The sequence below is a fragment of the Ammospiza nelsoni genome, chromosome 24 (assembly GCF_027579445.1).
Source record: "Ammospiza nelsoni isolate bAmmNel1 chromosome 24, bAmmNel1.pri, whole genome shotgun sequence".
In the NCBI taxonomy this organism is placed as follows: Eukaryota; Metazoa; Chordata; class Aves; order Passeriformes; family Passerellidae; genus Ammospiza; species Ammospiza nelsoni.
In genome coordinates this window covers 353,790-379,154 of record NC_080656.1, presented here as the reverse complement: position 1 = coordinate 379,154, position 25,365 = coordinate 353,790, and the positions used below count along the sequence as shown (strand labels likewise).

Genomic DNA, 25,365 nt, shown 5'->3' with positions numbered 1-25,365 from the left:
GAATGAGGAGTGGCAGTGTGGGTGACAGAGTGAGTGTGGCTGCCCAGGGTATTGCTGCCCAGGGGTTTTTAGCACTGCCACCAAAGTCTCCCTGCTCCCTGATGCCTGGGAGCCTGGAACCAGCTTGTGCAGTGCCACCTGGGGCTGTCCCCACCAGGTCCCTCTCTGTGCCATCACTGCCCAGAAAGGTCCCACCCCAGTACTGGAGTGCCCCCTGCTGGTTGCAAGACAGCACCTGCCCTGCCCACCCTGTCCCGCCGGGGCCACCAGTGCCCCCTGCAGGGTGTGGCCAGAACTGCACTCAAGGGGGAAGGGAACTCCTGGGATTGTTCAGCTGTTGTTTATTCTGTTCTGTTGCCATCATCCTGAGCAGACATCTGTTTTTTAAACCATGATGTTCATCTACCCAGTGACCTCACACAGCACCCCTATGTGAGCACCCCTGTGCACCATTCTGTGATGTCACAATGCACCCTGTGATGTCACACCACCAATCTGTGATGTCACACCTTTCTCTGTGATGTCAAAGTCTGTTCTGTGATGTCACACAGGTGCCTTGTGATGTCACAGCCCCCTCCATGATGCCATGCAGACACCCTATTAGGTCACAGCTCACTCTCTGAGGATACACCTCACTTTATGATGTCATATACCTGTCCAGTGATATCACAGCCCACTCTGTGATGTCACACAGCTCCTTCATATTGTCACAGCCATTCTGTGATTTCACAGCCCTCTCTCTTGCACATTCCCTGGTGTCACCTTTTGAGTGGGAAGGAGGGGTGGCCTCCAGGTGCATTTCAGCGCCCTGTGCCTGCAGTCCCCAGTGCCCAGAGGTGCCCAGCAGCTCCCACAGGCTGCAGAACCTGAGTACCATCCCTTGACAGCCCTGGTGTACCTGGCACCACTTGGAATCCAAGTTGGAGGGTGGCTGTGGAGCAACAGCCGGGCTCATCAGGGCAGGGTCCCCCCAGAATGCCCCCAGTTCTCTGGCACCTGGCTGTCCATCTTGGGGAGGGTGATGAGCCAGTTCTCCAATGGGCTGCCCTCCCGACTCACTGCCTGCTCAGTGCTGATGTCAGCGATATCAGGGATGTTGCGCAAATGTTGGTGCTTTGGTGTGGACACTGCTGGGGTAGCACTGCTGCTACCCACGTCACCACGCCATGGGATCCCCACTGCAGCCCCACCAGCACCTTGGAGCTGCTGCAGCTCCAGGACATCTTGATCTCTCCAGCAGGGATGGCAATGTCCACGCTGGATTGCAGGCAGGGGATGCACGGACACTCCTCCTCACTGCAGAGGTGCTGCAGCCACTTCAGAGCCAGCAGGGACTGGAATTTCAGGTGTGGAGAGCTTTGTTCAAACATGGCTCATAGAAAGAGGCCATGAAAATATACAGCTGATGGAAAAGTAAAAAGGCAGCTGAAAGCAGCAATTCTCAAGCCTGTTTCTGTAAACAACAAAGTTCTCAGGCACATTTCTGTAAACAGCAGAGTTCTCAGGCTGTTTTTTTATAACAGGTGTCGCAGACATTTCTCCACAGAAATCCTTCCTTTTGGATTTCTGTGTCTTCGGGAGGCCAGAGGCCTCTGAAGACAAGGTAAACAATTATTATCAGCTGCTGTGGAATGCAATAGGATTCACCTTGATTGGCTCATTTTCTATGTTTATAATTAAGAGCCAATCATCAGTTCAAGCCAGGGGACTGAGTCCTTGGCCACAACTTTGTTGTGGGTTCTTTTCTATCTCTTCTTAGCTTAGCTAGCTGCTCTGCAAACCTCTCTCTATATTCTTTTTAGTATCACTATAATGTATTATATCTTATATTAATAAATCAAGCCTTCTGATTCAAGAAACAAGATTCCGTCTCTCTATCACCAACTGCGACCCACACAGGTCGCCGTAATATAACAGGTAAACATTCTGTCCTTGGCTGGTATGGGAAAGCAAAAGTTGACAAACATGGAGGCCTTGAGAACGTTCATAACAGGGTGAGAAAATAAATCTTGGTTTCAATAACAAACCACAGGTATTGAAAACAAAAGGAGGGGTTAAGGTGTAATCTGTAGCCTATGATGAGCTCGGGTTTTGCAATATGTATGAACTTAATTAACACTGTTATAAAATGTGCCTGGTGGATCAATAAATTGGAGTTCGATGCTCATCAATTGGATGGTCGTCTCCCTTCACTTCATCATCAGGTGGGGCCTGTGTGTCCAGAAGCTCCTGACCTCCCACAGGAATTTGTTGGAGCAGAGGTGCTGGCAGGCAAGGAAGCTGTGCCACTGGATCTGGCCCTGCAGATGTACCGGTATGCGGGACTTGGAGCTGCTGAGGACAGGAGGTATGGGTGGGTGGAGGTGTGTCCCCAGGAATGTCAGGCTGTCCCCAGGGATACCGGAATGCCCCCATGGCTGTCAGGCTTTCCCAAAGATGACAGGCTTTCCCCATGGATGCCAGGCTGTCCCCATAGGTGTCACAATGCCCCTGTGGCTGTCATGGCCTGATGAGCAGTGGCTGCCAGGCCATCCCAGAAATGTCAGGTTTTCCTTATGGGTCCCACACTCTTCTCATGGGTGCCAGGCTGTCTCCATGGGTGCCAGTCTATCCTAATGCATGTCAGGCTGTCCACAGTGATGCCAGGCTGTCCCTATGGGTTCTAGGCTGACCTAACTGACTCCTGCCCTAAAGGGTGTCCGGTTGCCCCCATGGGTATCAGTCTGTCCCCTTGGGTTTCAAGTTGTCCTAGTGGGTGCCTGTAGAAGTCCACTCTAGCCTGTTCGAAGACACTCTAGAGCTCTGCTGATGAAGATTCCTCAAGACAATCGTGAGTCACGGGGTCGTGTAGAAGTCCATCCGAAAATCCTTCATTTTTTGCCTCACAATTGTCATGAGAAAAAACTACCGAAGGGTTAAAACTGCTGAGCCGGTTGGGAAAGAAAGTCTCCTGCTTATCTAGTGTGTTCACAAGTGATGTTTATAGAACACGCCATGCTGTACTCGAAGGGGGCATGCTGCCCTTTTCTGGACAATTGAACTGGACTTTCTTCCAAACTCCTGACCTGGCTGGACTGAGCTCTGGGGTGGCTCCCCCCCGCTCCATGAGAAGACCCCTCTTGCCTGTCTTCAACCACTGTGCAACAGAGATGCAAATCCCCTCATCAAGGAACCCAGAACCCCTCTGGCACCCTATTGGCACCCCCATGGCACCCCCATGGCACCCCCTGGCAACCTCCTTCCAGAGACTGGGACTGTACCCCCTCCCAACTCAGGGAGTGGGAAAAACCTAACGTACCTGTGAGCATTCGGCCATGAAAACAATGGACTTCTCCCCTCCATGGAAACCTAATTTCAGCCACCCTTCCTCCAACCAAGAACAGTATATATACTGGGGTTCGGTCTGACTGTCCTTTGAGATCTCCCCAAGGCGTGTACCAGCGAGTTTTGGTGGTGGGACCCCGAAGACATCATGTTTTGGTAGCTATACCTCATTCCCTGACCTCCTTTCCTCCCTTTTTCCTTGTCTTACCCTTCTCTTCCCCAGATCCCTTAACCAAACACATATTTAGCTGTGGTTATAATCAATAAAATTGCACCTTGTTGATTTGTTACTGCAAAACCCCTGTGCCTTGTGTTGGTTATTTTTGCACCCAAAAATCATTCGTCACCCGTTCATTTCGGGCGGACCTTCACAGTGCCCGGCTGTCCCTATGGGTTTCATGCTGTCCCCATGGGTGCTAGACCGTCCTGATGGATGCTGTCACACTGTCTCCATGGGTTTCAGGCTGTCCCAGTTGGTGCCAGGCTGTCCCCATGGCTGGTGCCACACTGTCCCCATGGCTGCCAGGCTGTCCCCAGCAATGTCCTATAGATGCCACACTGTCCCCCAAGCCCCCAGCTCACCTAAAGTGGTTGCAGATCAGTCCAGGGCTCTGCCACTCCTCTTTGGTGATGTGTGGCACAGCCAGGCTCAGCCCCTTCTCCTGTGTGAGCAGATTCAACCTCATGGCAACGTGACCCCGAGGAAATCCCTGTGGGACTGGGCAGAACACAAGGGTTTGGGGGTGTCACGATCTGCTAGTACTAGCGGGGTCATGATGATTCGTTAACTGAACTCAGAGTGCAAAAACAACACAGAGGGGATTTCAATATTGCTCAAAACAAATACACGTTTTATTAAATGACCACAGCAAATGTGATTGAGGGATTAGGAAAGAGATAAAAGATAAAGAGAGAGAGAGAGAGAGAGAGAGAGAGAAGGGATATAGCTACCAAACGTAGAGACGAAATCCTTGTGGTCCAGGTCAATGGAAATTCGCCTAGTCATGTCAGGGAGAACCTCAAAGTCCTGGTTAACTCCGGGGTCTATTATAATCCTTTGCCAAGGGTGGGGGAACAGGTAAAAGACAATAAAGAATAAGTGTCTTGAAACTGCCGAGGGGGGAACAGATATTGAAGATGGATACAGACAGTCCATGTCCTCAGCAGTGAGCGAGACCCATTGTTTTCTTGGTCCAGGGAACACACCTGGACAAACATCTCACTTTGATCAGGCTAGTCCCCACCCCGTGTTAGGATTATAGGCATCTCACTCTCAGTCCTTGGGAGGGGGCTTCAATCTCCGTCTGTCACGGTGGTAGTGAAGCAGATGAAGGGTTTTCCATGGGGGACCACCGAAGTTACCCCTGAAAGTTCATTTGGACAAGAGATGGTGAAATTCATGGGCTATCGTCAAGAAGCAGGGTGCAAGCATATAGGGCAAGATGGTCCTTTGCCAGGCCCTGCCACAAGCAGTATACCATAGTGGCACTGTAGACACAGCTGCGAACAATCACTGGTGAGCATCCCACTTCAACCAGGCCAGAACTCCAGTCGGGGTCCTCAGCGTCCTGATCTCTGTCCTTGCGATGGTTGTGAGGCAAATGAGAGAAACTTCAGACTGTCTCTTACAGGGGGGTTCTCCCATCTCCTGCTGTGACAGGACACCTGAGGCACCCCAAGACCCCTGGTGCATGGTTTTATTTTCCTCATGACCCAGTGGCCACATCAGTCACATCCTGTCTGAGGCTCTGTGTTCCTGCTGCTTTCCTGGCTCTATCCCTGGGGTGTATTCCCCCCAGGGGACACAGTGATCCCCATCTGGACAACCTGGGGTGCCCTGCGCCCACTGTGGGATGGCCACAAGCAGCTCCAGGTGAGCCAGGTAAGAAGATCCATATACCCCAGGCACTGGGGGGTGGTGGAGGACCCTGTGCTAATGGCCAAGACCCTGAGCCAACTATGGACATTGAGAGCCCACAGCCAGGACCTACTGTTGAGAATGAGCAAAAAACCCCAATCCCAGAACAGAGACTCACAGGGTACACATGCTGCACAGTGTGCTGTATCAAGTTCCTGTGAGCCCAGAATAATGGAATTAGTGCAGATGTAGATCTGCACAAGAGAGCTTTTCATCCACTTTCTCTGTTTTCCTCCCTCAGGGCATGGAGGGAGCTTGTGACTTCAGCCTGTGACTTGTGTGTGCAAAGAGCAAATCTGGACACAATTGGTTCAGGGAGGGTTTGGGGAATATCAGGATGTGTTCTGGGCACAGAAGGTGTTTTCCATTAGTCTGAGACTGTCCACTTTCTCTGTTTTCCTCCCTCAGGGCATGGAGGGAGCTTGTGACTTCAGCCTGTGACTTGTGTGTGCAAAGAGCAAATCTGGACACAATTGGTTCAGGGAGGGTTTGGGGAATATCAGGATGTGTTCTGGGCACAGAAGGTGTTTTCCATTAGTCTGAGACTGTCTGCTGTGGAAAGTGGATTTAATGTATAGCGAGAGGAATGACTTTTGCATTTTATGGACTGTGCCTTCTCTTGGTTTTGTTTCCCTGACAATAAATGAACATCTCTGTGTGTGTCGGACAGCTGCTTCTCCAAGGAAAGCAGGTGGGAGTTGGAGACAAGTGTTGGAGAATTTTGTTCAGACATGGCTTATAGAAAGGCTATGATTGTCGCAGACATTTTTTCATAGAAATCCTTTCTTTGGGATTTGTTCATCTTCTGGGAAGCTGAGGCCCCAGAAGAAGAATGTAAACAATTGTTATCGGCTGGTGTGGAATGCAACAGGTGCAGCGGTGATTGGTCTTCTGTGAGTGTTTGGATTTGCTGACCATTCACAGAAAGAGTTTGTCCTTGCTTTCTGCTGGACACAGAACTTTGTTATTCATTCTTTTCTATGCTATTCTTAGCTTAGCAGCCTCTGCAACTTCTCTCCTTATTCTTTTTAGTATAGTTATAATGTATTATATATCATATATCAATAAATCCCGCCTTCTGATCATCAACCAAGATTCTTGTCCACTTCTCTCACCTTTGAAGACCTCATCAGGTTGCTGTAATACTATGATCACATACAGCTGGTTAAAAAGTAAAAGGCAGCTGTAAGCAGCAAGTTCTCAGGCTTTTTCCTTTAAACAGTAAACACCATGTCCTTGAGTAAAGTGGTGAGAAAAACATGGTGGAAAACATGGAGGCCTTGAGAATGGTAAATAACAAGTCAACAACAGGATGAGAAAAACAAGTATTAGCCTCAACAAGAAAACCACAGGTATTGGCAACAAAGGAGGGGTGGGTGTGTAATCTGTAACCAATGATGAGGTCGGGTTTTGTAATATGTATAAGCTTAATTAACACTACTATAACAGTGTGTAAGCTGGATCAATAAATTGGAGTTCGATGCTGATCAATCAGGATGTGGTCGTCTCCCTTCACTTCCTCAGACAAGGAGCTGAAAGCTGCAGGTCCAGCCTGGGGTGGAGGGAACTCAGACTTGCACTAGGCTGTTCTGAGTCCCAGGGGCTGGATGGGGAAAATGGTGGGGTGGGGGTAGGGACAAAATCTGATTGATTGTCAGACATAAAGAGTCTTGATTTTCAGACTGCATTAGGAGGTGCTTGGGTTTAATGTCAACTGGAGATTGCTGATACCAATCTATAAAAAGGAAAAGAAAGCTAAACAAGACAAAAAGGTCCCTGCATTTTTTAAAGATACAGTATATTCACTTGGAGTACATTTCTGAAATCTGTCTAATTCACCACAAAAGAGTTGAAGACTTTAAAACAAAATTATTCCCAGGGACTTGTCTTGTTGGAATGATTTGAAATATTAATGACCATTTGTCACTGAATTCCTGAACTGAAGAGTTGAAGACTTGAATAAGCCAGCTGAGAATTAAAATTCATCAAAGAACCTTCAAGTTGCTAAGGATCAATACTCACCAGAGTAGGAATGAATAGATTCCAGGGGTGTGGAAGCCCATGAGCCTACTGGGGAGAGGGCAAGGGTAATGACCTAGAGAAATGTACCTTAGGCTCCAGCCATTCCTCACAGCTCAGGATGAGGAAGGAAGTTTCCCCCATGGTGCTCTACAACACTATGTTAATTTGTCTCAGTTCCCCATTGGCCTGTTGGCCTTCCCCACCCTTTTACCCTTATATGTTCATATTCTAGTAAGTTCTCCCTTTCCAGTTACCCCATTCATTTATGTAACTCCACCTCTCCCCCTAGCATTCCTATTGGTTTCTGTCCTTTTGTACCACCCCTGTGTTCTCATCCCATTGGCCTTGATGCTCTTTTCCACCCCATCTTTCCTCTATTTATGCCCTAGACCCTCCTTTGTCTTTGGCCCCTGGACGCTTTCAGCATCACCTGAAATAAAGTACGTTGGAACTCCATCCCTGCACCCTCCCATTACTTCACTGCCAAACTGCTGTGTGCGTGCGTGTGTGTGTGTGTGCGCGTGCGACCGTGTGCACGGGTGCTCTCATGGCTCCTACCTGTTGGCACAAGACACTCTCGGAGAAGGTTGTGTCTACCACCATTGCGGATTGCAACACTGGGGTTTCTAGGATGTTAAAGAGCTATGCAGGCACAGGGTCTCCATGGTGACATCCCAGGAGTCCCCAGGCTGCCAAAGAACCCAGATGTCACATACACTCCCAGGGGTTCCTGTCATGGGCAGAGTAGGAGCTTCCGGCAAAGTTTATTGGAGAAGCTCCTGTTGGGTCCCAAGGTATAGAAAGGACCCTCAACACCCCAATTATACCCCTAAGCTCCCCCAAACCAGGACCACTAGGTTTTCTAAACTCCTTTTAGAAGAGCCTGGGAGTGCCTAGATCCAATATGAGCCCCAGACTCTGTCAAGGATTTATGTGTAAAGGATTATACAGGTGGAATTGAACCTTTTTACAACTTTGTCCTGTTATGAATGAGGTCCCATATGTGCAATTAAATAAATCACAAACTTAAAATTTAGCAGCAGTTTTAATTGAGGTTTGCGATTTTAATTGAGATTAATTAATACAATCAGGTATAATTCAGTAGTTACAGAAAAGAAATTTTGCAGTAGTTTGACTAAAGCATAAGCAAAAACTGGTTGATTTGGGTATGGAGAGGGCTTCCCACCCTACTTCATGTAGGTAATGTATGTTTAGAAATAATTCATGCTATAAAAAGAATGTGTTTTATAAAGATTGTGAAATCCAAACGAGTCTCTGACCACAAGTAGCGTGGGAGGTGGATGTCTATTCAAACTCCGAAATTCCTGAAGGCAACCAGATAACGATCGGCATTTAGCTTATGAATAGACACACCCAGCACAATGATCACCGTTATCCCGAGCCATCAAAAACCGCCTAAGAGCGATCATTGCTCTGTTGATAACATCAATCAAGATAGCCAGTCACCAGAAATATACATGTGAATAAGCGACTTCCCGGGATTCGATCAATGCTGGCTATCAACCAGGAAACGGTGATTGTCCAGCTCTGCACAGTGAAAGAACCAACCATGAATATGAAGAGTTACAGAAGAAACTTAGACTCCTTTGCCTCGAGCATAATAAACTGTATAAAACATCCCTGCTAGAAGCGGGTCATGTGAATGAGGGGGGATTCGATGCGGTAGAGGTCAGATCCAGGTTCACCCAGCGCTGATCCCAGGCTTGATGCTTTCACTTTGGCTGTGGTGGTTTTGAGGACCATATTTTGGTCGCAGAAAAAGATAAATAAATCTTTTCACAATTTTGATAATTTGGCTTTTGATTGATCATTTATACCAGTTCTGGTGACCCCGACATGATTTGAATTTGGGGTTCGGGGACCCCTCTCTGGTCAGGAGGTGCCCTGCTGATTTCAGCGGCCTGACGGGATTGGGAGTTCATGAAACCAATCAAACACCAAACCGAAGCCAGAACCACAGCCAAAGAGGGATAAAATGGGCCCAGAGTTCTTGGAAACTCGGAACGATCTGAAGAGGGATCTCCGAGGCTGCGGTGCTTTTTTTTTCACTCAGAAAATCAACACGCACGAAGAATCCACATGGGAAAGGAACTGTGAGTACCGTGTGGTTGAGCGTGTGTGTGAGACGTGATTCTATCACGAAGAAAATGTGAACCCCATGATTGCAGTTCCACTCTCCCGTGAGGGAAGTGGTTGGTCAAGGGGGAAGCAAGCACTTTTTTTGTCACACGTGGGACCTGGGACTCATAGGGAGTTCAGGGGATTGATCACAGTTGGGTCAGGAGGGTCTGTGCCAGGGACTCTTGAATTGGCAGAACATTGGTTTCTGCCAGGGAGTCCTGAACTGGCAAAGCATTGGTCTGTGCCAGGGAGTCTGTGGAGAGTTAGGGATCTACGTGCGGAAGAAATCGGGCTGTACAGTCAGTCAGGACATCCCCCCACCCCTGCAGTCAGACCTTTGCTCCGTACCTGGCCACACCCAGCCGGACGTGAGCAGAAGGAAATGACCCTGACTGCCCAAGCTATAAAAACCCTTGTGACCTGTCAATAAATGCCATTTACTGTCCACCACGTTGGTGTCGGGAGCATATGGACCGAGTGACCCTGGGGTTTGGGCCACCATGCCGGACTAAGAACCAGGTCGCCATGCCTTGAAAGGGCAACATCTGGTGCCGAAACCCGGGGCACGATCACCGCCCGGAGTTCGGGGATGGCCTGGACGAGGGACTGGCGGCTGCACAGCTGGCCTAGTGCAGCGGGGGGGACGCCCCCGGACCAGCGAGGAGCATGGATGCTATAGCGATCCACAGATCCACACGCAGTGGGGTATCGAGTGTAAGCTTAAGCTTTTATGTCTCGCAGTACCGAGACTGATTAAGCTTGGGGCTATAGAAAGCCTGGTAGAAATTCTCCATCCGGAGATATGGGATAATTGCACAAAGGCTCTGGCCGAGGAAACCATGTCCTCAGGCTCAGGGAAAGCCCTCAAATCACGGGGCAGAGTTATACAGGCTCTGCAAAAAGCTCGGCAAGAGCAAGAAACCTGGAAAGCCGCGTGAACTTGTTTATTAGCCACGCTGCAGTTGGGGGTAGGGGCAGTGACGCAAACTGCAGAGGACTTTGACCCGGGCGAGCGCGTGGAAGCGCGAACGCCGGAACCCCCTCAGCAAACGGACTCACCATCGGGGGGGGGGGGGAGCGCGCGCGGGCGTTTTGGCAGGAGCTAGCAGAGGAGGGGCGGAATGCTGCTATAGTATCGGACCCCAAAGCGGTTGATAAAAAGGCACCCCCGCCACATGCGTTTGAAAATGGTGCCGGAGCATGTGACCAGGGCTGGAATGATGACGCGGGGGGAGGAAATGCAGAAGGCTAGCTGAACAGCGCAAGCGTTGGCAAGTGGGGAGGAGGGGCGGCCCCCGAGAAGGAACTTAAGATCAATCAAAGTGCTCAATTTAAATTAGGTCCTTTTAGGGCAAGAACCTCCCCCAGCAGGAGGCGGGGGGAGCCCAGGGGGAGGGAACGGCCCGGCCCCCGCAAGAAGGGGCGGTGTTGGAGCCCGAGAAAATGGCTGAGCAGCCCAGAAATGTCCGGCCAGTCAACTTCCAGCTCGGACTCTGACTAGAGCTGGGACAGGCTCGGAAGGTGCTCAGAGGATTCTGACACCGACTTGGACTTTAACAAAAAATGAGCAGCGGCATACAAGATCACTAGCTGCAGCGCTCCTGTGTGGGTTAAGGGGATATCAGAGAAAGATCGAACCCTGCTTACAGACTGGCGGAAAATAAAAATGGCTTGCGCGGAGTGGGCTCCGTCTGCCACACTGGTTTTCCCGGTCCGTGTGGGGGGGGCAGGTGGAAATCAAAGAACCTAGTGCCCGGTAAACCCAAAAGACGTACAGGCAATTGTTAAAGCGGTTGCAGACAGGGGGATTAATTCTGCCATGGTTACCACACTCATTGACAGTGTTTTTGGAGGCGATGATATGCTTCCCTTTGATATCAAACAGACTTGCAGGCGGATTTTCGATGGGGCGGGAATGATGGTATTTAAACAGGAATGGGAGGACAACTGTGTAAAGCAGCTAGCCTTAGTAACAGGGGCAGACCATCCACTGCACGGCTCCAGCATACAGAGGCTAATGGGCACAGACCCCACTATGATCAGCCCCCAGGCACAGGCTGAGGGCCTGCGGGCCCATGAGGTTATGACAACGACCCGTGCTGCCCGAGAAGCCATCTGTGTTGCTTCCAAAGTAATAGCCAGACCATCGGCATGGTCCACTATAAAGCAGAGTGAGAGTGAGAGCTTCACTCAGTTTGTGGACTGCCTGAAGGCAGCATTAGAATCCTCTGCATTACCCTCAGAGGCAAAGGGTCCTGTGCTAGCAGACTGCCTACGCCAGCAATGCAACTCAGCCACCAAGGACATTTTAAGATCACTGCCACCTGGGTCCAATGTTGCTGCCATGATCAGACATGTTGCAAAGGAAGAACACCTAGCTCTCATCCAAGCAACAGTTCGCCCTGCAATAACCAGTGTGATGGCATGCTTTAAATGTGGCCAGGCAGGCCACGTGGCAGTAAACTGCCCCCAGTCAGGACGTCCCCGCAACCCATACGCCCCACTACCAGGAAAGAGAGAAAGACCACCGAGCAACCTGACATCACCTGAGAAGCTCACACCATCAAAATCAAAGCAGCAATGGTATCTCTGTGTGATCTTGTTTCTAGGGTTAGCAGGCAGAGGACAGGCAGACACAAAACATTACCCTCACCAGCCATTCAGGTGGGTTCTACACCATCTCTCAGTTGAGGGGGTCATCAAAGAAATTGTTACAGCCGACACCCCATCTTTTGAGTTCAGGCTAAAAGACATTTTTCCCTTGCATACAGGGCACCCCAAATTTGAGGAGACGACATTATTTCAGACCTACTGGTGTCCTGCTTCCAACCCAAGAAAAAGTTACTGTAATTACCCAGGGTGTGGATATTGTGGATATTGGGGGTGTGAAACTAATGTTACAAGCAATAGATGGAAATCACAACAGCCTGATAAGTTCCTGCAAATTAGGTATACTCCCCATGGCTGTCTCGAACCAAAATTTGGTATGGATTTTGCCCCAAGGCAGGAAACAGCACACCTGCACAGGCTACATAATGACAATCCTGCAGCTGACCCATCATGGCTGGGCCACGGGCAAAGTGTGGACAGCGTTTGTTTATCTCTCTCGCCGCATCTGGGCGAACATACAAATTATCAGATTCCCACCTCCAATATCCCAATCAGTCGGACCCAATCCGATTCTTGCAATGAATAGACCCAGGAAGGGGATCGCAGCTAACGGTAGTTCTAGCCACAAAACACAGATGCTAAAACTAACCTCCTCCCCATCCGATCTCTTAGCCAAACCAACCCTCTCCAATCCATTCTTAAGCATGTTAAATGCTACCTTCTTATCATTAAACCAATCCAACCCGAACCTCACAGAGGCATGCTGGTTATGCTATGATGCACAACCCCCTTTTTACGAAGGTGTTGCCCTCGATCTCCCATTCATCTTCTCAAAGTCAGACAATCCACACCAATGCAGATGGGACACCCCCCGGAGAGGCATTACCCTGAGTCAGGTTACAGGCCAAGGCAAATGCTTTGGCAATGCAACCTTGGCAAAGCAGATGGGCAACGTCTGCCAGGAATTCGTCAAACTTAAGGGAGGGAAGTTCCAGTGGGTGATCCCAGCTGCATTGGGAATGTGGGTCTGTCAACAATCCAGGGTAAGCCCATGCGTACTCCTTGACAAATTTGATCATTCTACTGACTTTTGTGTCCAAGTTTTAATTGTCCCCAGAGTCCTGTATTGCCAGGAAGAAGAGGTGTACCGCTTGTTCGAGGAACCTGACCAGCTCCACGAATGAGAAGTGATAACAGGCATCACCATCGCAATGCTCCTCGGTTTAGGAGCTACCGGCACTGCCACAGGCATCTCGGCCCTTGCAACACAACATCAGGGACTGGCACAACTGCAGATGACTGTCGACGAGGATTTACAGAGGATCGAGAAATCCATTTCTTCCCTAGAAAAATCCCTTTCCTCGCTCTCAGAGGTTGTCCTCCAAAACAGGCGAGGACTGGACCTTTTGTTCATGCAGCAAGGAGGCCTGTGTGCCGCCTTGAAAGAGGAATGCTGCTTTTATGCGGACCACACCGGAGTCATTAGAGACTCCATGGCCGAACTGAGAAACCAACTAAACCTAAGAAAAATGGACAGAGAAGCTCAACAGGGCTGGTTTGAGTCGTGGTTCAACTGGTCCCCATGGCTCACCACCCTGATTTCTACCCTAATAGGCCCACTCACTATAATCTTACTAACCCTAATCTTCTGGCCTTTCATATTAAACAAACTGGTGCTATTCGTTAAAAAGCGTTTAGAAACGGTTAACATTATGTTTGTTGAGCACCAACAATTACTTTAAGGCGTGCCAGTTACTAACACACTTACAATTTTATACTAATTTTGCTAACCCATGAAATTTTGTAACCTCTACATTTTATAATTTTATACAATTTTTACTAATCATGAGGGAGGGGGAAATGTGGAGAGTCAGGGATCTACGTGCGGAAGAAATTGGGCTGTATGGTCTGTCAGGACATCCCCCCACCCCTGCAGTCAGACCTTTGCTCCGTACCTGGCCACACCCAGCCGGACGTGAGCAGAAGGAAATGACACTGACTGTCCAAGCTATAAAAACCCTTGTGACCCCTCAATAAACGCCATTTGCTGTCCACCACGTTGGTGTCAGGAGCATATGGACCACGTGACCCTGGGGTTTGGGCCACCGTGCCGGACTAAGAACCAGGTCGCCATGCCTTGAAAAGGCAACAGGCACAGGACATGATATCCAGCATAAACAGAACACACAGATGGGGATACAAACATCCTAACATCACCTTAGGACGTTAACATGTGGTGACAGGTGCTGACACCCCCAATTTGGGCTCTGCAGCCCCAAATTGGGAACCGCCCCAATCTGGGATACCCCACCAAATTGGATGCTGGCACCTTAAAATTGAGTGTTGAGCCCCTAAATAGGTGATGACCGCCCTAAAATAGAGTGGTGACCCTCCTAAATTGTGAGTTAACCCCTTTAGTTGGGTGCTGACCCTGCCAAAGTGGGGTGCTCACTTTCCAAATTGGGTTCTGACCCTGCAGACTTGACTGTTAGTCCCCCAAAATTGGGTGCTGACCCTCAAACTTATGGTCTGATGGCCAAAAATGGATGTTGACCTCTAAGACCTGGGATCTTAAGGTCCTGATCTCCTATGTTTAGGTTCTGATCCATAAAATTGTGTGCTTAACCCCCCCAAAATTGGTACTGACACTTTAAATTGGGTGTAAAATCTCTAAATTTTTCACCAAACCCCTAAAATTGGTACCTGACCTCTCTAAATTGTCTCCTGCCCAAATCGTATCCTGCCTTTCCAAAATTAGATCCCCGCTCTGTAGACCAGGTCCTGCCCCCCACAAATCAGGGTTCCCCTGTGTCAGTGGTCACATCCTGGTGACACAGCCTTGGTGACACCCAGGGGAGTTGGCAGGGCCGTACACCACTGGGAAGGTGCTGGATGCCATCGGGAGTGGGGATGGAGTCACCGCTGGAGCTGTCGGGATGGTGGCGGCTACTGGAGCCACAAGGTGGGTTGCAGCATTCCCTGGGCCTGTCCCCATGTCCCCAGTGTCCCTGATGTCACTGTGTCCCTGTGTCCCCACAGTGTGCTGTTTTCTGGCTGCCAGCGGTCTCTCTTCATGATGTTGATGGCGCGTCTCTGTCAGAGCCTGAGCCTGCAGCTCTTTTCCCACCTGGTGCACCAAGATCTGGACTTCTTCCAAAGAACACCAGCACATAACGGGGCACGGCCCAGCCCCATCTCACCTGACCCATCCCACCTGTCCCATCCCATCCCATCCCATCCATCCCATCCCATCCCATCCCACTGATCATATCCCATCCCATCCCATTGATCCCATCCCATCCCTTTGATCCCATCCCATCCCTTTGATCCCATCCCATCGATCCTATCCCATCGATCCCATCCCATTGATCCCATCCCATTGATCCCATCCCATCCCATTCCCACCATCCCATCCGTCCCATCCCATCCCATCCCATCCCATCCCATCCCATCCCATCCCATCCCATCCTATGCCATCTTCCTGGCTTCATTCTACTGCAATGTTCCATCCTGTCCCCATCCCACTTTCCCATTCTAGCCGCTGTTCTGTCCCCATTATTCTCAATCCCATGCCTCCACCCTGTTGCATATCCCCAGCTTCCTCCCACCATCCGATCACCCCATCCCACCATTTCCATTCCCACCATCCCATCTCCCCTGTCCCACCCCATTCCACCCTGACCATCTCCACAGCCATTCCCATCATTCCATCCCACTGCTCCCACATCATTCCCATCCTGAATGGGATCATCCAGGATGGGATCATGGTCTCACCCATCACTATCCCAACCTGCAGCTGAGCTCCTGGCTCAGTTTTCCATGGAAGTGCCACGGGTGTGCAGGGCAGCACCGAGTGGAGCCAACCAGCTGCTGCGGAGCCTGGTGATGGCCCTGGTGGTGGGGGGGTTCACAGTGGGGCTGGCACCGGGGCTGGCACTACTGGCACTGCTGGAGGTCTCCTTGCCACTCGCCGCATCCAGAGCACCCGCAAACAGGTCAGCAGTAGGAGGGAAAGAGTGGGAGTGGACTGAAGAAAGGTGGGAATAGTGGAGCTGGGATGGGGGCTAGGGGAATGGGATAGTGGGGAAGGGATGTGATTGGATGGAGAATGGAAAGGAGGACAATGGAGGTGGAAATGGTGGGATGAAATGGGATAAAGACGAGGGGAATGGGTTGGTGGGGATGGGATGGGATGGAGAATGGAAAGGAGGACGATGGACGTGGAAATGGTGGGATAAAAGGGGATAAAGACCAGGGGAGTGGGATGGTGGGAGTGCTGACATGAGGTGAACAAAATGGTGGAGATGGGAATGGTGTGGATAGGAAGAGAAGGATGAGGTAAGGTGGGACGGTGGGGATAAGACAGTGGGGATGGTGATGGTGGGATTAGGACTGGGAGAATGGATGGGAATGGTGAGAGTGAGAGAGAAGGGTGTGGGATGGCGGGAACGCAATAGTGGGGATACAGTGGGTGTGGTGAGATGGGATGTGGATGGTGGGCCAGGAAGGTGACCTGGGAAAGTTGGAGATCCCCTGTTGCTGCCGCAGGCCCTTCAGCAATCCATGCTGGAAGCTTCCGCCTGCACAGCTGTGGGGGTACAGGAATCTGTTGCTGCCATCGAGACCATCCGAACCTTTTCGGCAGAGGAGGAGGAGGAGGAGCAGCACAGATGTAACCTGGCCAAGGAGCTGAGACTGAAGGAGCAGATAGAGCTGGAGCTGGCAATCCTTGTCCTTGTCTACAGGGTCAGAGAGGACTGGGAATGGGAACAGCAGGGAATGGGGATGCCAGGATCAGGGATGAGGACACTGGGAATGGGGGCACTGGGAATGAGGACACTGGGACCAGGAATGGGAAACCAGCGGCTGAGATGGGGGCACTCGGAGCAGAAGGGGGCACCAGGAATGGGTACAACAGGACAGGAACATTGGGTTCAGGAGCAGGCATGGCAGGAATGGGAATGGTGACATTAGAAGCAGGGGACACTGGGATAAAGGTTGGGAACATCAGTGTGGTGGTGTTAGTGGGTCCCCAGGATGAGAAAAGAGACAAAGTTCTTGACTTCATGTTTCAGAAAGCTGATTTATTATTTTATGATATATATTATATTAAAAGAAAATTATATACTAAAGAAAGAGAAAGGAGACATTAGAAAACTAGAAAGGAATGAATAATAAAATCTTGTGACTCACCAGAGAGTCTGACACAGCTGGACCTGTGATTGGTCATCAAGTAAAAACAACCACGTGAGACCAAGCAAAGATGCACCTGCTTCATTTCACAGCAGCAGATCATTATTGTTTGCATTTCGTTTCTGAGGCCTCTCAGCTTCTCAGGAGAAAAATCCTGGTGAAAAGATTTTTTAGAAAATATGTCTGTGACACATCAGGGTCAGAAATAGGGACATCAAGAGTGAGATGGGGACACCAGAACTGGAATGAGGACACCAGGAAGAGAGATGAGGCCACCAGGAACAGAGATTAAGACACAGAGATAAAGGAGGGGGATGGGGACAGGCAGAATGGGGACACCAAGAGTGGGTTGGGGGCAGATGAAATGGGGACACCAGGAGTGGGTTGGGGGCAGCAATATCCCTACAGGTGATCAAACTGGCCATCCGGGTCATGGTGCTCTTCAGAAGCCACCAGCAGCTCCGTGTCGGATCCATCACTCCTGGGGTCCTTGTCACCTTCCTGCTGTAACCAGGACAGAGTTGGTAGCCGTACCCAGGTGATCCCATGGAATGCTTGTGTCTGTCTGTTTGACCGTGCTTCTGTCCATCCCGGTGCCACCCCCTTCCTTCTCCCCAGGTGCTGCTCTACGGCTTCAATGAATTCCTGACCAATGCAGCTGCTGGACAGAGGATCTGGGAATACCTGGATTGGAAACCCACAGGGAATGTCGGGGGGACGCGGGAGCCCCCCCGAGCTTCAGGGCCATGTCACTTTCCAGAAGGTCTCCTTCACATATCCTGGAAATCCAGAGCGCCCTGTGCTGAAGGTGGGTCAGGGGGGAGGTGGGATTTCCTGGGGGTGGGAATTCTGGCATCACCTGCTGTCACAATCCATCCTTACGAACGGGTTTCTTGATAGTTCATGGATTGATCTCAGGGTGCAAAAAAACCGACACGGCACAGGGGGTGTTGCAGTAATAAAACAAATGCAGCTTTATTGAATGACCACAACAAAATGCGATAGAGGGATTAAAGGAGAGAAAAAGATAGAGAAAGAGAGAGAAAAGAGAGAGAGAGGGAGGGGGATATAGCTACCAAACATAGAGACGAAATCCTTTGGTCCAGTACAGTTGAGGATCCATCTGTTACGTGGGGCAGATCTCAGAGCTGCAGTCCATCTGGACCCCAATTATACTCTTTTTTGATGGGAGAAGGGGAATGGATTTTGCAACTGAATCAAAGGTAGTTTATTGTATCTTCGGGGAGGAAAGAATAGTATTTGGAAAAGGGGTACACACAGTCCATGTTCGGCAGTGGGGCAGTGGGTGTGAGCCATTGTTTTCGTGGTCCACTGCTCACATCTGCAACATCCATCTCGCTTTGGTCACCTTGCCTCCCCCACACACCTCCCCCAGGTTAGGGGTCTCAGTCCCAGTCCTTGGAAAGAGTGTGGGGGGGGCCTTTTCACCAAGGGGTTTTGTGTCTCGGTCTTTGATGGAGAGGCTTCTTACATCTCAGTCTGTCTGTCACAGCAGTTGTAGGACGAGTGAGGGGTCTTCTGTGGGGTACCACTGAAAACTCAGGAGAAGTCCAGCCAGGCAAAGAGGGGACAGGTTCCAAGGCTACTGTTGCAAAAAGGCAAGGTGCCCCCTTCTTCTCATTGGGCTCAGTGTAGCATATAGTAAATACATCTGTGGGCAATAGCTTAGCAATGCTCTCAGGTCTTGGGGCCTTGTTGGCATGTGACTTTATCCTTCAGAACCAGAGATTTTAGACAGTGGGGTCTTCTCTTCAGTGGTCCCCCAATGGCGATCGTGAGGCAGATGAGGAATATTTCAGACAGACTCTCACACCTGTCCCCATCCCACAGGATGTGAGCTTCAAGGTACACTCTGGGGAGGTGACAGTGCTGGCGGGGCCCAATGACAGCGGGAAGAGCACAGCCGTGGCGCTGCTGGAGCGGGTGCAGGATCCTGGCAGGGGGACGGTGCTACTGGATGGGATCCCGCTGCCAGAATATGAACACCAGTACCTGACCCGCAAGGTGGGACAGCAGAGACACTGGGAACGCTGGGCATGGAATGGGGAAAATAGGGACAGGGGTCAGGGGACAATTGTGACGGTGTTCACAGGGGTTTTTGGATGAGGGAAGAGACAAGGATTTGACTCCATGTTTCAGAAGGCTTGATTTATTATTTTATTATATATATTACATTAAAACTATATTAAAAGAACAGAAGAAAGGATTTCATCAGAAGGCTAGCTAAGAATAGGATAGGAAAGAATGATAACAAAGGCTTGTGGCTCGGCTCTCTGTCTGAGCCAGCTGGGTTGCTATTTGCCATTAATTACAAACACCCAACATGGGCCAATCAAAGATCCACCTGTTGCATTCCACAGCAGCAGATAATCAATGTTTACATTTTGTTCCTGAGGCGTCTCAGCTTCTCAGGAGGAAAAATCCTGAGGAAAGGATTTTCCATAAAAGATGTCTGCGACAGAAAACAAAATAGAACTGTGACCACAGGAGCATGGGAGCAGAAATGGGGACACTGGGAAGAGGGATGGGGACATCAGGAATAGGATGGGGACAACAAGAAATGGGATAGGAACATTGGGAAGTGGGATGGGGATGACAGGAATGGGAATGGGAAATGTGAGAAGTCAGGGGTGGGGACACTGGGGACACAGATGTGGAGAATGGGATCAGGGATGGACACTATGGGGACCCCACGGATGTGATGGGGTCATGGAACAGGACTGGGGACACCAAGAGCCAAGACAGCATCACAGGGGTTGGTGCTGGGGCAGGTGGTGCTGGTGGAGCAGGATCCCGTCCTGTTTTCTGGAACGATCCGTGAGAACATCCTTCTGGGGCTGGAGCGCTCTGAAGAGTCAGAGCTGTGGGAGGCTGCCACTGCTGCTGGAGCCATGGACCTCATCCAGGGGCTGGAGCAGGGCTGGGACACTGGTGATAGCCAGGGGGATGGGGCACCCCTAGGGCACATCCCCCTGATCCCAGGATCCTCTGTCAGCGATGGGAGAGTGGGGTGGGTGGCAGATGCTGGAATGTGTGGGGGATCCCTGAGGTCAGATCCCACTGATCCCATGGGATTGCTCACACAGTGGTGAAGGAGTGTGGGGGCTAGGGGAAAGTGGAGTAACCTCTCGTGCTGGGATCCTGCTGATCCCAGGATTCCCCCCCCCAGAGGTGGGGGAGCACAGAGGGTGGGAGAAGAGGGGAGAACTCCAGGGCTGGACCCCACTGATCCCATGCGGTTGCTCCAACAGAGGTGGGGGAGCACGGGGGGCGGCTGGCGGTGGGGAAGCGGCGCCGTGTGGTCCTGGCCCGGGCTCTGGTCTGGCGTCCGGCCGTGCTCATCCTCGATGAGGTGCTGGATGCTGGAGATGATGGAGCGGTGAGTGGGGTGGGATGGAGAGGGTTGGTCTGGATAGGGGTGCAGTTGGTGAAAATGGGGTGTGGTGGTATGGCTGGGATGACTGGAATGGAATGGTGGGATGAGGTGGTGGCAATAAGGGATAATGATTGGCATGGAGTGGGAATGATATGATGAAGACAGGGATTGGATGGGGTGGTGTGGGTCAACAAGGTGAAGAAATAGGACAGGATAGTAGAATGGGATAGAGACTAGGGGTGTAGGATGGCAGGAAAGTAGAATCAAAGGATGAAGACAAGTAGATATGAAGGGGTGGGATGGGGTGGGAATGAAAGGGATAGGAATGCTGGGATGAGGACAGAGACGGAATGCAATGGGAAGGGTTGGAGTGGTAGGAGTAGGATGGGATGGGACAGTGGGAATGGGGATGGTGTGGGCAGGATGGCATAGTGGGCATGGGGATGGGATGGAGAACAGGGAGGTGGGATGGTAAGAACAGGATGATGAGATTAGGGTGAGACTGAGAGTGGGGTGGGATTGGTTGGTCGGGACTGGGTGGGATCAGGTGGGACAGGGTAGGACTGAGTTGGATGGGTTGGGATGAGCGTTCTCTGAGTTGGATGGGTTGGCATGAGGGTTCTCTGAGCTGGATGGGTTGGGATGAGTGTTCTCTGAGTTGGATGGGTTGGGATGAATGTTCTCTGAGTTGGTTGGGTTGGGATGAATGTTCTCTGAGTTGGATGGGTTGGGATGAGCGTTCTCTGAGTTGGATGGGTTGGGATGAATGTTCTCTGAGTTGGTTGGGTTGCGATGAACACGCTCTGAACTGGATGGGTTGGGATGAGCGTTCTCTGAGTTGGATGGGTTGGCATGAGGGTTCTCTGAGCTGGATGGGTTGGGATGAGCGTTCTCTGAGCTGGATGGGTTGGGATGAGCATTCTCTGACCCCAGGCACAGCGCTGGGTGCGCACTGGGCTGGCCCAGACCGTCCTGGTCGTGTCCCACCGGCCGCGGGTGCTGGACGGGGCCGATCGCCTGGTGGTGCTGGAGCGCGGGGCCATGATGGAGACGGGAACACCAGCGGAGCTGCAGGAACGCAGCCGAGCCTACAGCCACCTGCTCCTTGGAGGAGGCAGCACTGGGCAGCCTGAGGCTCCCGGGATGGGCAGCGAGAAGGGGGCTGCATCTGGCAGGGAATAAAGGGGAATTAGCCCCAGTGTCCCCATTCCCGGTGTTTGTGTCACCAGCCAGCTCCTGGTGTCCCCAGTCACGGTGTCCTGTGAATCCTTCATCCCCACATCCTCAGGATCCCAACTCCCTGTGTCCCCCATGTCCCCACTGTGTCCCCCAGGCCTGCCCATTCCCTGGATGTGTCTGTGTCCCCTGTATCCACCAAGTGCCCATGATCCCTGGTCCCCATGTCTGCTCCTGGACATGGGACACCGGGTGGGAAATCAATCCCAAGGAATGGATCTGGGCATGGGTGTCACGTCCTCATCTCACTCCTGCTGTGCTCACTCCAAGCTCCTGGTGTCCCGAGTCCTTTCCCAGTGTCCCCATCCCCAGTGTCTTTATCCCAGTTCCCAATGTCCCCTTTTCTATTCCTCATTCCCTGAGAGGAAGTGCTGGGCACTGGAGGATGGGACTGAGATTTATTGCCCAAACCAGGGTATTTATACATGAGAAATAAACATTTTGAACAACTGTAATTCTTGTGTTTAAAACATGGGAAAACAGGAACTCAGTCTGTTGGGAAGGGCTGCTGTGTGATGAGTGGGAACAGAGGATGAGCTCTGCCAGCAATTTGTGGCTTTCTGCAGGGAGAGGGAAGGGGTTGGACCTGCACCATGGATCATTCAGCTGGTGATTCCTGCCAGGATGAGAGTAAGAGTTGCTGTCACCCTGTCTCTGTCCCCATCCCATGGGTTGGATCTGGCTAAAGAGCCCACAGAGAGCAAGGATCCCACCAGATCCTGCTGCATCCGTTGTACCCCAGTCCTGCTCCACCAACACCACCTGATCTGTTTTGCAATCCCCTCAATCCTGTTCTGGAATCTGACTCCAATCCTGCTCCATCCATCCCACATGATCCTGCTCTGGAATCCAGCCCAGATACACTTTAGAATTCTACCTGATCCCGATCTGGAATCATGCCCGGGTCTGGAATCCTGCCCTATATCCCTTCTGGAATCCCGCATAGATTCCCCTCTGTACCTGTGGTCAAGCAATTTGGTTTCTCTGCCTGTTTCTGCAGAATGAGAGGATCGATGAGATTCCATCATGGATCACACAACAGGATTCACCTGCATGGAGGTGATCCAGAGCTGGATCTGCCTCTGTGTTAGGTCACATGTGGAGGGTGAGGGGCACAGGAGACAAAGACCACTCACCCTGATGTTCGTGTGGCAAGAGAGGGTTTTGTTTTCCACTCCCTCCTTTATATAGAGCACTTGAGAGGCCTGGTCTGGATGCTGTCATTGCTTTGAACTCCACAGCTCTTTGGGTCCTGGGCCACTGAGATGCCTGCAGGCTTATGAGAGATCAAATTAGCCAAAGCCCTTGTCACTGAGCCCAGGGGCTGGCAAGGTGACACCAACATCTCACCCTTTCTTTTCTATAAATTTTGATTTGCATTATAGCTGCAGCATTTATGTCCAGGAACTGCTAGGGGAGAGCTCAGGTAAATACGCCCCAGGCATTAGGCTTATAGGTTACAGATTGCAACTTATTTGTAAAAACAGCAAACCATTTAAGCCTTGAAGAAAATAAAACAGTCTATAAGAACAAGAATAATTCAACCCTTATTAAAGGAAAAAAAAAAAAACAAATGCAAAAACTAGGAAACAATGTGTAGACAAGGAAAACAGTTTTTAAACAGGGGGATAATTTGTAAACAGATGAATCTTTATGTGAACTGCAGTCCCAGATTTCTGTGAGGTTGTCATCAATCACTGATCACACGGCTCTGTGTCTGCTGAGGGTTTATCAGGAGGGTGCTGTCAGGATGCAGAGCAGGCTGGATGCATCTGGCAGGTACATAATATGTCCCACTGTCTGTTGGAACACATGAATGTCCCCAAGCCCAGGTAATGAGATCTCAGGGACCCGCCCCTTGTATTGGTAAGGAGGTCTCGTGCCATTACCTTGGATTTGGGCAGCTGAACATCACAGGATTGCATTGATAAGGAGTGATTTAGCATAACTGGGTTCTGGGACTTTCCTAAAACTGTTAAGTGATTTAATGTGTATAGAGCTTTAGCTATTCTACTCTGTGGGGTCTCACCACATACCTCCTTTTTGTTTATTAACTATAGCTTTTCAGGCACCATGTGCTCTTTCTACTATTGCTTGTCCAGCTGGTAAATGAGGGATGCTGGTTTGGAGTGATACACCCCAGAGCTGTAGAAGTTGCCTGGTTTTCTGTGAAGTGTAGCAGGCCCTTTATCAGTTTTGATGGTTTGAGGAATGCCCAAGGCTGCAAAAGCTGATTGCCAGTGTGCCATGGCATCCAGTCCCCTTTGCCCTGTGTGTACTGTAGCCCATATTGCTGAGGAAAAGGTGCCAATTGAGACATGGGTGTATTTTAAACGGCCAAATTCAGGGATGTGTGTGACATCAATTTGACAGATTTGCAAAGCACACAGTCCATGAGGGTTCACTCTCATCTGCAATGGTGCAGCGTGACCTTGACAGCACAGATGTTAACAATATTACAAACCTCTGTGTTTGACAGCTGAAATTGCTGTTGTAAAGCTCAAGCATCTTGGTGGAAAAAACTGTGCAATGTCTTTGTTTGTGGAAGCACATCTGGCTGTGGTGCTGAAAAGGTACCAGAAAAAGGTACCCAGACCGTCTGTAACTCTTTGTTTTTATTGTCTCATATTGTCCTAAATCCTAATTGCCCAAATTTTTATTACTCTAGTAATATTGCTATTTTATAACAATTTTATTACTATTAAACTTTTAAAATTAAAAAAAACAAGTGATTGGTGTTTTTCACGCAGTGCCTGACACAACAGACAGGGGGGTCACAGGATGTGAAAAACGCCAATCCTGTCACTGCTGTGTCCCGGCGCTGCACTGAGGACATCCCCCTGCGTGATGGCCGTGTCATCCCCAAGGGTATGGCATGGCCAGGGTGTACCCAGTATCACCACCCACCCTCACTGCTGTGGCCTAAAGTGGCATTCCCATCCCACCAGGGGTCATCTGCCTGATGAGCATCTACAGGACCCACCACAGCCCAGATCTCTGGCCCAAGCCTGAGGTAGGGCCACCCTATGAGGTGTCCCTGTCACCACAGTGGTGACAGCTGTGTTCCCTTGGTGTGACTGTGTCGGTGTCACCCCAGGTGTTCAGTCCTCTGAGGTTCAGTCCAGAGAACAGCAAGGGACGGTCCCCGTCATCCTTCATCCCCTTTTCTGCTGGCCCCAGGTATGTGGTGGAGTGGGGACAGGAGTGTCCTCAAGTGCCACCCCTGTCCCTGGCTGGGTTCACAGTGGGGTGACAGTGACAGTGGGGATGTGGTGGCAGGAACTGCATCAGGCAGAGCTTTGCCATGGCTGAGATGAAGGTGGTAGCGGCATTGACACTGTCTCAGTCAGTGCTGCGGAGGGACAATGCGAGGCCACCCCTGCGCCGCAAGCCCGAGCTGATCCTGCATGCCAAAGACAGGCTCTGGCTGCTGCTGGAGCCACTGGTGGGAGTGGCCTGATGGACATGGGTCACCAGGACATGAGGACATCCCACAATGCGGGTGTCACAGCCAGGGGAGGAA

General features: G+C 50.7%; 1 protein-coding gene across 1 annotated transcript; it reads left to right on the top strand.

Annotated features, from left to right (window-relative positions):
• The first annotated feature begins 11,225 nt into the window (after positions 1-11,225).
• Positions 11,226-21,788, top strand: LOC132083490 (antigen peptide transporter 2-like). Its single transcript, XM_059488185.1, is given in 13 exon segments — positions 11,226-11,997; positions 14,870-14,978; positions 15,056-15,178; positions 15,805-16,018; positions 16,565-16,762; positions 17,618-17,716; positions 17,718-17,747; positions 17,828-17,935; positions 17,937-18,017; positions 19,061-19,234; positions 20,002-20,161; positions 20,482-20,618; positions 21,540-21,788. Coding segments are annotated over 13 exon segments (2,454 nt in total).
• The last annotated feature ends 3,577 nt before the right edge of the window (positions 21,789-25,365 follow it).